The sequence below is a fragment of the Anguilla anguilla genome, chromosome 13 (genome assembly GCF_013347855.1).
Source record: "Anguilla anguilla isolate fAngAng1 chromosome 13, fAngAng1.pri, whole genome shotgun sequence".
In the NCBI taxonomy this organism is placed as follows: Eukaryota; Metazoa; Chordata; class Actinopteri; order Anguilliformes; family Anguillidae; genus Anguilla; species Anguilla anguilla.
This window is the reverse complement of record NC_049213.1, coordinates 16,414,001-16,426,984: the sequence shown is the minus strand read 5'-3', so window position 1 is coordinate 16,426,984 and position 12,984 is coordinate 16,414,001. Positions and strand designations below refer to the sequence as shown.

Here is a 12,984-nt window from a genome sequence, read left to right as displayed (position 1 = left end):
AACAGAGAAATCCACATTTGTGCATCGATTTATAATGTATGTGTTAATAGGATACTTTGGCCAAAAAAAAACTGGGGGGGGGGGGGGGATTCATTGGAATTTCCTTGCAAAGAGATTGGTATACTTTTCCTTAGTGCAAATACCCGTGAAACAGATCATACTGAGTAGTAGACTGCATGCTTTCTATGATAGGTACTAAGCCAGTAGATTAATTAGAATTTTAATGTTGACAAGTATATTTAATTAAAATAAAGGTTTAAATGAGAATGAAGTGTTAGGCTAGGTGACTAGGCTAATGTATTCATTTAGCGGACTCTATTAGATCCAGTGTGGCTTCCAGCATACAGTACAATGACTTTAGATGGCCACAACCACAGATACAAATTTGTTTGTAGCACAATTGAAACTAAATGTCTTTGTAAAAACAATGCAATAACTGGAGAGAAAGGAGAGTGGGTTGGTGCAGGTGGGTTTCCAGTCTGTCAGGTAGAGGATGCATGGCAGTGGGTGGGGGGAGGAGTTAGTACAACAGCATCCTGCCGATGCGTGGCCTTGGAGGTCTCATCAGGTTCAATCAGCTAGGTGAGACTATCACTGCATTTCAGCATGAAAGTTCATGGCTCTGGCTCACCACTAATCTGGACCAGAGGGATAGAGGAATGCTCACCTTTTTACGAACGCACACAGTCTATTCACTCTACCGCAAAAGAGCCAAATCACCTATGTAGGTTTTCAGGAAAACAATCTGGAGTCTTGATGAGCTACAGAATGCAGAAGACAGGGGAGAGGCGTATGGAGACTATTTGTTTCTTATTTGCCTTTATTTAACCAGATCCCCATTGAAAAATAAGTTTCTATCTCAGTGGATGTTTTTTGCTGTTTTCTTTTTGCAGTTTTATTCCATTTGCAAGCAGTGTCCCACTTTACCTGAAACCCCCTAATCCACTTTATCTAACACTGCCAGGGTAAGTGGGACAGAACTGTACAGTGCTCAGTAGGCGCAAGCATGATGTCCCAGTCAGCCTGAAGCCACCCTACTCCCATTATTCCAGTACCCACTCAGTAAGGTAGGGCCTGTGTTTAGGGAATCACTTTTGCTCACTGTTTAAAGCAGTGGTGCTATCTATCCAAGTCTGGGGAAAGACTTTCATTTCTATTTTTGCTGTTTTTTCAGACCAGCCACTAGATGAGGCTGTAATGACACATTCTACAATTACAGTCGATTTATTTGAGCGGTCATACTTGATATTTAATTATATTAATTTCTTATTTGACACAGCACCTAAATGGAATGTAGTAAAGGATAACTGAAATGTCATAGACTAAAAAAACAAACAAAAAAAAAAAACCATTTACACTCAACAACTTCTAAGGCTACATACTGAAACTGGAACTGAAGCCTAATTTTCTTTTTCCCAAAAGCTATAAGATGAGGGAATAGTAAAGAATAAAAAATAAATTCATTACCCGCATGTTTTTAAATGAACGAGGCTACAGAACTGAAGTTTTAGTAAACTAGGTAGCTCATTGCATAATATAATTAGCTGTACTTGAACTGAGAAGGATACGTAGCCTTTTAACTTTAATCAGCGAATCCATCATTACAGGCACACACTCCAACCACTGACTAGGGGGTAGCTATTACGTCATGCATGGCCATTTACTGCCGTCCATGTTATGGGAAAGTTTAGAGTTAACAGGAAAACCGACGTTTCGGCAAATTGAAGCGATGCCTTTAAACCGCTTGGACTGTAAAATATGCGGCACCGGCATTACTTCTTAGTAGTTAAGCCTGGGAGAAACGTGCTCAGTTAGCCAGCTTGGTACCGCAAAGTGTGCTTCTTACTTGCAGTTATCCAGAGGCTTTGGCTATTTATTAGCCACTTGTCTGTCAGGGTTTTTTTTTTTTTTTTTTTTCTTTCTGCGATGTTGCTGTACGGGTCAGTAGATTTAAGCGATCTGAGTGTACATGATGTTCTTTAAAGATGACGACTTTCACAACTGCGAATAACCACCAGGTCAGCGACACTCAAAGAAAATTCATAGTAACTTTTTCTTAACGCTACTCTTTTCTCGGCGAGCAGAAGGACTGTCTCGCATGAACCACCGCGGGACCAGGTTTAGGCGCTGCCAATTCGGAGATTCAGGATGAGAAAACCCAAGGTGTGTCGGATGATTCTGGCGACATGTGTGGGTTCTTTCATCGTAGTCGTGTTTTACTTTCAGACCAGCTTAAAACCAGGTAAGTTATGAAAAGGTGGATATTCAGCTAAACAACCGCTATTTCAAATAGGCGATTCATTTATGTAGCTACCAGTTCTTAACTTCACAACTGTAGGCTTATTATTATTATTATTATTATTATTATTATTATTATTATTATTATTATTATTGAATGTTGTTGTTGTTAGCAGCAGCAGCAGCTGCTGCAGTAGGAGAATGCTACCAATACTAAGACTACCAGGGCCGACTAGACTGCAGCTGGCAGGGAATTAAAATGAATGAATTTATTGCTCATCATTATGTAGTCTATATTGCAAAATAAGGTGTTTTGTTGTTGTACATTTTTAAAAATGATTCCCCCCCACTGCTTGGTAGTTGTATGTTGAACTTAACGTGAAGTGGGCATCCATGGTATTAATTTTCCTGATTCTGCAATTTGATACCATTTCGCAGTGGAATACTTGCACAAGGCTAAGGATGCTGTCCAGTTGTTCACTTTTCATTCCTGGTCAGCAAATGGAAAAACTCCTGGCCTGCTTTTTGTTGACAACTCTACAGACACTACTTATTTCCGTAAAACTCCGTTGTCATAAATCGGTAATTCTACCACCTTCAGTAGAGTTTGAACCGAACCATTAGTCTATCCCTGAAAAAACTGTAAAGCAACATTTTATGCCTTGCATTTGTTAGCATAGGGATTCATTGGTTGCTTTTTTCATTTTACGTTTTTTAAATGAACCATCATTCAGCCAAGGCTGTATACTAGTTTTTCTAGCACTGTAAAAGAGCGATTGAAATTGTCTTACAACTTTTTAGTGCCCTTTGGGAAACCAATCCCAAATAATTGGCCCTTGAAAGTTGATAAGAGAAAGATGTCTTAGCTTATGCCAGAATTTGCAAGCAGAATCAGCAATGAATTCCATCAAATTGCTTCTCTGTCGAAACCATTGTACCTCTTGGACTGGAGCTCTGGACAAGCAGTGTTCAATCTGTGTAACATTGGATCATTGACATCTGTTTTCTGTCAATATCTTTAAAGGGTAAAATTAATAGCAGGAATAGACTTATTGCAGCTAGCCCATTGCCACAGGGCAAAGTTTGATGGGATTCAAAGTGTTCAGATGATCTAAATTGGACTTTTGCCATTTAGGCTAAACTATTATTCTAGACTAATGTATGTTTGGTTTGGACATGACTTGCCTTATTGTTAGAAATACAAAGCACTGGCTCTACAAACTGCTTTTTGAGCCAACATGTACCAGTCCATAGATGTAGTGATGATCGCACTGGGTCCGTTGGGCCACATTCGTCTTTTATTCCAAGTGAGCTTGGAAACAATTTTGTTCAGATATCCATCAAGTTACTTTTTCTCGACCAGCTTTTTAAAACTCTTCTGCAGTTTGAAAACCAGATATTTTGTTAAACTTATTCACCCAAGGAACACTTGGGCCTTGCAGTGTTTGTGGACTGAGTGCGTGCAGCGCTTGTGAGCTGCTTTGCTGAAACTCCCTGGGCCAGTCAGTCAGTCCTTCCCTCTGCTCAGCACAATGGCTGCATTCAGGGCTGGCAGAGCAAATCAAGATCACACCGTGGACCCGCTCCGTGTGCAGGGGGATTTTTCTTTTGGGCTCGTTTCATGAAATTCCCTGGTCGCAAGATGTGTTGTACAGCAGTTTAAACTACTGAAAATTTAATTGTTTGGTGATACCGTGTACTTGTATTTAGATGTGTAACATAGGTTTTGCTGCTGACTTGGAGCTACTGTACTTCTTGATTAATGAAAGGCCTCATCTCATATGTCCTGGCAAAACAGTGAATTGTGTTTGATATATGGTGCTCAGTACTGTGAAACGTATTCCGGAAGGTACCAGTACAAAAAAGGACCCTCCTCCTCTGTCCTGCGCACCAGTGGCTGCGGTGCTGTCCTCTCTCCTCGCTCTAGCACAGTGAGGTCTATTCCATACATGCTCAGTTCCTTCCTCCCCTTGTGCAGTTCATTCGGTTCCTATGCAGATGGTCAAAGCTGTCAAAGTTCAGTGTAACTATACACCATACTCCGCATTCGTTCTGTTGTTTCCAGCCAGTAGGCACGAGAGGTCCAACATTTTGTGGTTGTGTGACCAAAATAGCTGTATGTTCATCCAGAGCCCTGTGACCTCAGACTCTGTCTGTGGTTGTACGGACAGGCCACCGATGTTTTGAGAAACTTTGCACTGTGCAGCCACAGGAAATTTAGAGGAAGAAACTCCCCAAAAAACAGACATGAAAATTCATATCTGAAGGAACGTGTTTTGCATCTCTATTTAGTTTTGAAAGCCCCATTCACTTCTGGGTCTACTGCAGTCTTTCACATTTTTCAGTAGGGATGCACAATAATATATGATGATGTCATGATACATGTCACATTTAAAAACTAACCTAATCACAGCCATCTGAACCCCTTATTTGCTGTTTATTTTTATTTTATCATTTTTGTCATCCAAACCCATGAGCTGAATTATACAGTGACTCTGTAGCTCTCTAGAGCTGTTCTGTTCTCTGTATAACATGTTGAAATAGCCTACTTGTTATACTAATAAAATGTAATATTTTTTCCTTCATAAGTTAGCATGTCCTCATCTACTACTTCCCTGGATGTGTAAACTTGATTGCAGTTTACATTTGTAAATCAGGTAGGTAACCACTTCAGCGTATATTGGGTATTGATATTGGCCCAGAATGTCCATAGCATGCATTCCCCATGCACCACTGCACTAAAGGAAGACTAGTGTCCAAGAGAGTGGGAGGTGAATGGAGGCTTGATGGACTGAGTAAGGAGTATAGAAGCAAAATCCTCACTTGATGTAGTTATTTTTCCACAGTGTGAATTTCCATGTGTGTATGCACCTTCATTTTGAGAGGCTTTACCACAAGATCTGCCCAGGTTTGGCCTTTGGTTTGCATGCAGAAAGAGGACAGAAAGCTTCAGTAGCACTTGGCTCAACCTCTGATACGACTGTTTCCTGCAGACCAAGCAGGAGCCCCCCCCTTCCCACTGAGGCAGAGACCTCTCATACCGACACTGTCTGGACTTGAGCAGAGATTCCTGGGGCCATAAATGACCTGACAATGGGGATTACACGCACGGACTCACGCACTCGCGCACACACACACCAAATACACACACACCGCACACGCATACCTGCAAAATTAAGGAAAAGTGTTGATTAAATCCAGGCTGATTTCTCCACATATTTAGTAATGGTGGTAATTGAAAACTGCTATCCACTGCTATAATCGCCTCTTCCTGGCCTCTATGGAATGAATGAATGAATGAATGAATGAATGAATGAATGAATGAATGAATGAATGAGTCAGTCAGTCAGCCAGTTAGTAAAAATGTAGGCCAATTTGATTATTGTGCTCTTAAAAATAATAATTACAGAATACTCCACTGAATACATTTTTACAAAAAAAAATTATGTCTTGCCCCCCTGGAACATCTTGTATTTTGAAATCTATTGTATGCTGAATATTCTAGAGGCAGTGTAAATGACTTTTGCTCATGAGAGAATGGAAAAACACTGAAAAATGTTTTTCTGGGCAAGAAAAAACATGGAAAAATTCCCCCAGGCCCACTTGTGGAATCAAAAAAAGAAAAGAAAGGAATTAACAGAAAATCTCTCTATGGGTCTTTGGGTGCGTAACAGCGTAATTAAGTTAACTTAAGAGGAAAGGAGGCTGGCAGGAATGCGCACGGTTTGCCATGTTATCAGATATCAGCAGCCGAAGCAGAGAGAAAGTGATGTGGGATCCAGTTTAGAAGATGGCCTCCATGCTGGTCAGGGAGTTGAGCTTTCTGGTGTGGCTCTGGAGTGTGTTGGTAGTTGAAATGGATGTGAGATCTTTACAGGCTCTACGCTGACCTGGGATTGAATTCCGTTCCATGAGCCCTGGGTAAAGGAGGTTTTTTTTATTTTTTAAAGTCAGTTTGGGATGTTGATGGTATGAGGCAGAGGGGGGACTAGAGCGATTGGGGAGGTAAAATTGAGAAGGGGGAAAGGACTCCACAGGCCCCAAGTGATGGATAACAGTGTTTTTGAGAACTTTACAGTTTCGTAATACTGTATGAAGGGACAGGGCGGACCCACAGCAGTAGCTGAAATATAGCACTATTGCCGGGGGTTAAAAAACACGTTTAACCCTAAGGAAACAAGACTGGGCTTTTACCTGGGGATGTTTCAACACTGAGAGAGTCTAATGGTTTGCCTTACAGTGCGTGTAATTTGCTTGCGGGTCAGTTCTCTCTGCTGTTTCAGTCTCTTGGACTCAAATAAGTTAAAATTAAACTCGGTGGTAGATGATTGGCTGGTTGGCGTCCACGGTTCCAAATGGACCTGTCTGTGGAAGTGCGCTCTGCGTAACTGAGTGTCCCGCCTATGTTCCGGGATCCTGATTCAGCGCGGATTCCTCCACATGTGTCTTCATGCTAACGGGCTAAATTGCTCCCGGCTGTGCTCGGGATGGGAATTAACTGTTGTACTTGGCAAGCATATGTATGCCAAAAAGGGCATTTTTCCCCCCTAATTTTTTTGTTCTCTTTCTTTTTTACAAATGTATGAGCCCTGCAGCCAGGTTGCCGAATGATTGCACCTGCCTGCTTCATAATGTTTGCTTCCAGCATTCAGTAGATTTATTCTTTTTTTTTTTTGAGCGATGACATTGCACAGGCTGGTAGATGAACTTTACTTCAGTTAGTCCACTAATTTATCATTCCAACGTTTGAACAAACCTGCCCCCCGGTTGTTTTTCAGTCGGCTGTAAGCAGAGCCCTCCTTCTAATGTCTCTCCCTGCTCAGTCGGAACAACATTCTTGCTCCCTCAGCGCCCAGAAATGGCCAATAGGAAGAGCTGATATCACATGTTCTGGTGCCATGTAAGTCGTATCACATCGCTGTCGATGCCACCAGGAAATGCTTCACCCCATAGTGGTGTGTAGCTTCGTCATCTATGGCTGACATCGGAGTTTCTGTTTCTTAACCTTTGACAGATGTTGAAAAGTACATGAAAAACAGGTGCCTGCCATACGTCGAGCGACATTCTCGTAATGCTCCCACTCGCATGCGCCGGTGCATATTTTCCACAGCATTTTACAGTAATCATTCGGCAGTAGGAGTCCCAGCCCTGTGGGTGCAAGATTTACTGTGGGCCCGGGTACGGAGCGGGGCTCGTGACACGAACAGGAACTCCCTCAGTGTGTCGCCTGCTTCCTGAGCCGTTGGTACCAGGAGAGGGGGCGTGCCGTGGGCTCTGGCGAAAATGTAGCGCACAGGTGCTAGCGAGGCTGCGTAAATGTGAGGTGGCCTGGTGAAATGTGACCAGAAAGGGACTTTGTCTGGGTGTGAGATGAGTCACTTTTCTACATCGTTGGTAAAATGAGATCATTCGCTGTTTTCGGTGGGCTACGCTCACACCTCTGACTTGATAGCGCTGTGGTCAGTTGGAGTAGTGTCTTGTGACACGAGTCTCTTCATGGCCACAGTAGTGTGGGGTGGGTGTGCGGCACACATTTAAAATTTAAGCATGCTTCACACTGCAGAACAGCAACTGGTAAATTCACAATTGGTGTCATCATATCAGTGACATCAAAACACCAATTCACTGAATGAAAATTCTTGACGCGGGCAATATTCTGTGTAAATAGGCTCTGTGTGGTTGTGTGGGCAGAAGTAGTTAACTTAGCAGCAATTCCAGGAAGATCTATAGCAACTCTTCCCCGAAACTGAATTCAGCACATTTTTACAACAGTGAAATTTAGTCATCATGTAGGCTACTTCTAAGTCTGTGGAAATAACTGTAGAGCTGGTGCTGTGCTTGAGTGTATTGCTGGCTCTGAATGATTTTTCTCTGATGTACAAAGTTTGTGACTAGTCTATGAGCTGTCTATTCCAGAAGGAAAAGGTAATTTGTTGGGTAACCATGGTAAAATAACTATACAGGATGCTGGTGCAAATCAAGTTAAGGCTAAGCTGCAAAACCTTCCCTCTTTGTTTTTTGTTTTTTTTCTCCTGCTGGTGTCCCTTTGTTGGCAGCGTGCCAAAAATCGGCCGGCTGAAACCACTAAAATAACATCTACAGCGCTGCTGTGAATACAAAGCAAAGCTCCGGTACAATGGATGGGTTATCCTGACAGCCGTGCCGTGAAAGCTCAGAGGACGCTTCGCTGTTCAGAGAGGAGCATCTGTGCTGTGTTAACGCAGCAGGACCAACAGCAGAGACGCTGCGTTTCATTAGCCTGGAGACTGCAGCCAAGTGAGGTGTCTGTTTAAAATAACAATAATACTAATATTCATCTCTGCCCCTTTCCTTTTCTCTTTTTTCCCTCTCTCTCTCTCTCTCTCTCTCTTAACGTATTAAGTGATGGTAATGGATGACAACGTGGAAAATGCAGGGCCGTTCATGCGAGAGTGCCACGGCAGTTGGGCTTTGTCACTTTGCACACGACGGTGCTTTCCACCGCGGAACTGTGGCCTCATTTCGGGCTCACACGTCGAGAGAGAGATTAAAGCTGCAGCTCACCGGTCGCTCCTGGAGCCAGTGAGGGAGGGGGGTGGGGGGGGCAGGGGCAGGGGCAGGGGGCCTGCGTCTCTGCGAGAGCTCCGGTACGATGCCTGCACGTGCTCCTCGTTAGGGCCAGCTCAGCGGGGAGCCCTCCGCTCGGCCTTCAACCGCCAGCCAGTCCCAGCGCTTCGCCCAGTCAGGGCATTCTTCACTGCCGTTTCTGTTTATTTGTGTTTGTTAAACTTTACGGCTTTCCTGTCCCCTCAGTGAGCACATATTTTGAACTTTGAGGACCCCTGATCCTTAAAGTTGGCAGGGTTAAAGAGATAGAGAAGCTTTTACGAGTGGGCCTGCGGTTGAGAGTGCGTCTGTGTGGGTTGGTGTGTCCAGGTTTCAAGCTGGTAAAAGTTATTTGACATGTTCTGAGATACTCTATTGTATTGACAGTGTCTGGCAGACAGTATAAGGCAGAGGTTCAGAAAAGTGAGGTTTGCGTATGTGATCTTTGTAATAATTCTACTTAATTGCTGTCTCATATAGATCCATATATAACGACATCACAACTTAGATACACGTCATTGTGGGTGCAATATTTAGCCTGTAGTGCGTGTGGGACAAAGGTGTCAGAAGTTAATCATTTTATTAGGTACAATGTCGGGGGAGCTGGTGTTGAGCTATACCGCGGTCATTCAGGGGGCAAGTTTTGTGGACTCTGGATCTAAGGCTCAGTGTGAGGACTTGGCGCATTACAGTAGGGTTTGGCTCGCACTTCCTAAATTCTCCTCCCTTATCTGCGGGTGGCTCCCGCTGCGCACTTTATGTAACGCTGCTCTGTTTTCGGCTGAGGAGTCTGCGCCCTTCCTTCCTCCCAGAAGCCTTTTAAAAAACGCCTCTTGGGTGTCAGTGATTAAGGTTCCTCTAAAAATACTGCTGCCCGTGCTTTAGAAACACAAATTTATTTTAAAGCTGCCCGGCTGTGCGTTGGGCCCTGGTGACTCTTGCAGGGTCACATGGTACTGGCAGCGCCAGGGGGTTCGGTGGTGTTCAACCTCTCGGTCCTCTAGCCTTTCGCTCCCAGCCGCCCCAGTGTAAGCGTGTAAGTAGCGAGCGAGGGCGCTGGGGAAACGCAGCCCATTCGTATACGTTTACTGCGGCAGCAGCTGCACGTGCCGGCGAAGCTCTTTTTATGCGCAGTGTAACCAACTGCGACTCCAGACTTTGTTTGCTTCCATGGCGCTCCCAAGATTGGCTGATGTTCCTGCGTCCGGCAACACTTCCTGGTCCGGGCAACAGCGTTAATCCTCAGATTGTCCGCCCAGTCCTTGGGCTTACGGTAAATGGCATTCAGCAAAACAGGAAGTCAGAGCCGAGTTACGTGCACCCCCAAGAGAACAAACTCAGATTGGATTTAGTGCTTAGCCACCGGGAGATGAATATTTGGCGGTGTTGTAAATATTTGGATAGGGTGAGGATTAGTTGGCGGGATTAAGGCGAGGAGCGCTTGCCACCATCGCGGTTGCGCTCCACTTCCGCCAACGGTAACTTTTAACCTTTTAGTCTTCAGACCGCATCCAGCCAAATCCTTTCAGTCGGGTCACGTCGGAACCCGCCAAAGAACAGCAGTGCCCGCCGTTCCACACTAGTCAGGATAGCGGTACCGGGCTCGCCTCGGTTTGGTGATGCAGTCTAGGGTTTCTCCCAGGAAAATAATTAGTGGAGGCGGAAGTGCTTCAGAGGGTAAGCAGTGGCAAGCCGCACACATTTATTGGCTGGTTCAACGTAAGATTACGGAGATCTGAGGTTTTATTGACTGAGGTTAAGTCCAAGGCTTTATTGATTTTTCTCTGTTGCAGAGGCGCTTGTACATTTCCTAAATTTACTTGGACCTATTAATTCAGCCATTAGCCTAATACCTGGGAAAGCCCATGCAGACTTAATATTCTGTTATTTTTCATATGACAAGGACATTTTTTCAGCAGGAGATTCGTCTGTGAAGTCCAGAACATTAGTCTGTGAAGTCCAGAGCATTAGTCTGTGAAGTCCAGAACATTAGTCTGTGAAGTCCAGAGCATTAGGCTGTGAAGCCCAGAGGAGGCGGCTCACACACATTAGTTGCTTTTTCCTTTTTTTGTTTGAAGGGGCCCCCTTAACGACCTTGTTGTTGAGCAACGTCAGTGATGACACTGCTGGAGCTAGCGATGAGTGCGTTTAGGAAGCGCTGTAATCCGGCTGCGGTGAAGTACATTACGTGGCAGAGAGCTCCCACCTCTGCTGTCTCTGTGTTTTAAGTTAATCTACAGCTACTCTGCGCTGCAGCTTGGAGACGGGGCCCCAAAGCACCAGAGATTTGTGTTCCAGTCTGTCAAGTGAAATTCCACCCTGGACAGAGATGAAGCACACATGTGGCCATGTGTGTGTAGGTGTGTGTGTGTGTGTGTGTGTGTGTGTGTGTGTGTATGTGCGTGTGCGTGTGTGTATGTATGTGTGTGTGTGTATGCGTGTGTGTATGTATGTATGTGTGTGAGTGGGAGATGGAAAATGTGTGCATCATGTTATATGAGAGAACTAAGGTGTGGTAGAGGTATTAAAAACCTCTTGAGGGCACTGGGAAGTCCCTATTAAATACACTGTTAGGTTCCATGTATGCATGAAGACAGATTTCCATTTTGGAACTGTTTTACCATCAGCCAACCACTCTTTCCCGTGTCAGAACGATAGTCCTCATAGTAATGAACTTATGATGCGGAACCATTGGATGTCGGTCTTAGGGAATTAATTGAGAGAGGAATTGTACGGGAAAAAAGGCACAAGAATGTCTGTGAGGAAAGAAGACTATGGAGAAGAAGGAATTTTCTAGGTTTTTTAGGCTTGATGCCAGGGTGGTATGGCTGTCAGAACTGTGTCTCCCTGAAACTGACCCCTGGCCACTATTGGGTTAATTTCCTCCACACGCATTCATTTGAATTCAGTTCAGCTTCATTTGTCTGGTGTTTATTTATTGTCACAAAGAAGCTTTAGGTTGGATAGGCAAAAGAAATTTGGGCAAAAGCCCAGGCGTGAACCCAAAAAAGTGAGCAATTGAGGTAAAAAAATTCTCCCCAGTGGGAAGAAATTTTGAGTGGAATCTGGCTGTAGAGGGGGAGCCCATCCTCCACTGGCTGGCCTGGTGTAATGCTTAAGATAGAATGAATGGTAACAGAAATGCAATGAGGGATCTAACAGAGCAAAGGACAAAATGAGCATGTCTGCTTTCTACCTGTATAGGTATAAATGTTTGCAGCCTGCAGTTATGATGCCTTTACCCCCATCTGCACCCTTCTGGTTTATATTTAAGATGCAGTGATAGGTCTGTGAGTGTTCATGGAGGTGCAGAGCAGATTCTGACAGAACTGGTACAGGTACTGTGATGTCAGACCCAAGCGTCAGAGAGTATTACACGCGGTTCTTGGGCCCTCTTTCCGACCTACAGCGGGGGGATGTGGTCACCGGGAGCTCTTTCAGAATGGCAGAACTGCTGAAACGAAAACTGCCTCTACCACACCCCGGGGCCCAGGCGAAGGCACGGGAGCACCTGGCACACACCCCCGGCCCGAAACCCACCCTCGCGAGCGCAGATGCGCGCTGACGCACCAACCGTGCCCTGCACGACACGGACGCACTGACATCAGCCCTCTGACACACGCCGATACCAACACTCACGCACACGACACGGACACGCGCTACGTCAGCTCTCACACGCACCGCACACTGACATCAGCCCTCAGACACACACCGACACCACCCTCACAACACCACCCTCTCACACACGACACTATCCTCACGCACACGACATGGACACGCGCTACGTCAGCTCTCACACGCACCACACGCTGACATCAGCCCTCAGACACACACCAACACTACCCTCACGACACCACCCTCTCACACACGACACCACCCTCACACACACGACATGGACACGCGCTACGTCAGCTCTCACACGCACCACACGCTGACATCAGCCCTCAGACACACACCAACACTACCCTCACGACACCACCCTCTCACACACGACACCACCCTCACGCACACGACATGGACATGCGCTACGTCAGCTCTCACACGCACGACACGCTGACATCAGCCCTCAGACACACACCAACACTACCCTCACGACACCACCCTCACACACACGACACTATCCTCACGCACACGACACCACCCTCACACACACGACACGGA

General features: G+C 45.2%; 1 protein-coding gene across 1 annotated transcript in view; it reads left to right on the top strand.

The window, feature by feature from the left end:
* The first annotated feature begins 1,640 nt into the window (after positions 1–1,640).
* The window catches only part of LOC118211458 (carbohydrate sulfotransferase 11-like), a 30,850-nt gene continuing 19,506 nt past the window's right edge, over positions 1,641–12,984 (top strand). The window contains exon 1 of the mRNA XM_035388672.1: positions 1,641–2,242. Coding sequence (XP_035244563.1) covers positions 2,149–2,242 — 94 coding nt within the window. The 5' untranslated portion in view covers positions 1,641–2,148. The remainder of the gene's footprint in view (positions 2,243–12,984) is intronic.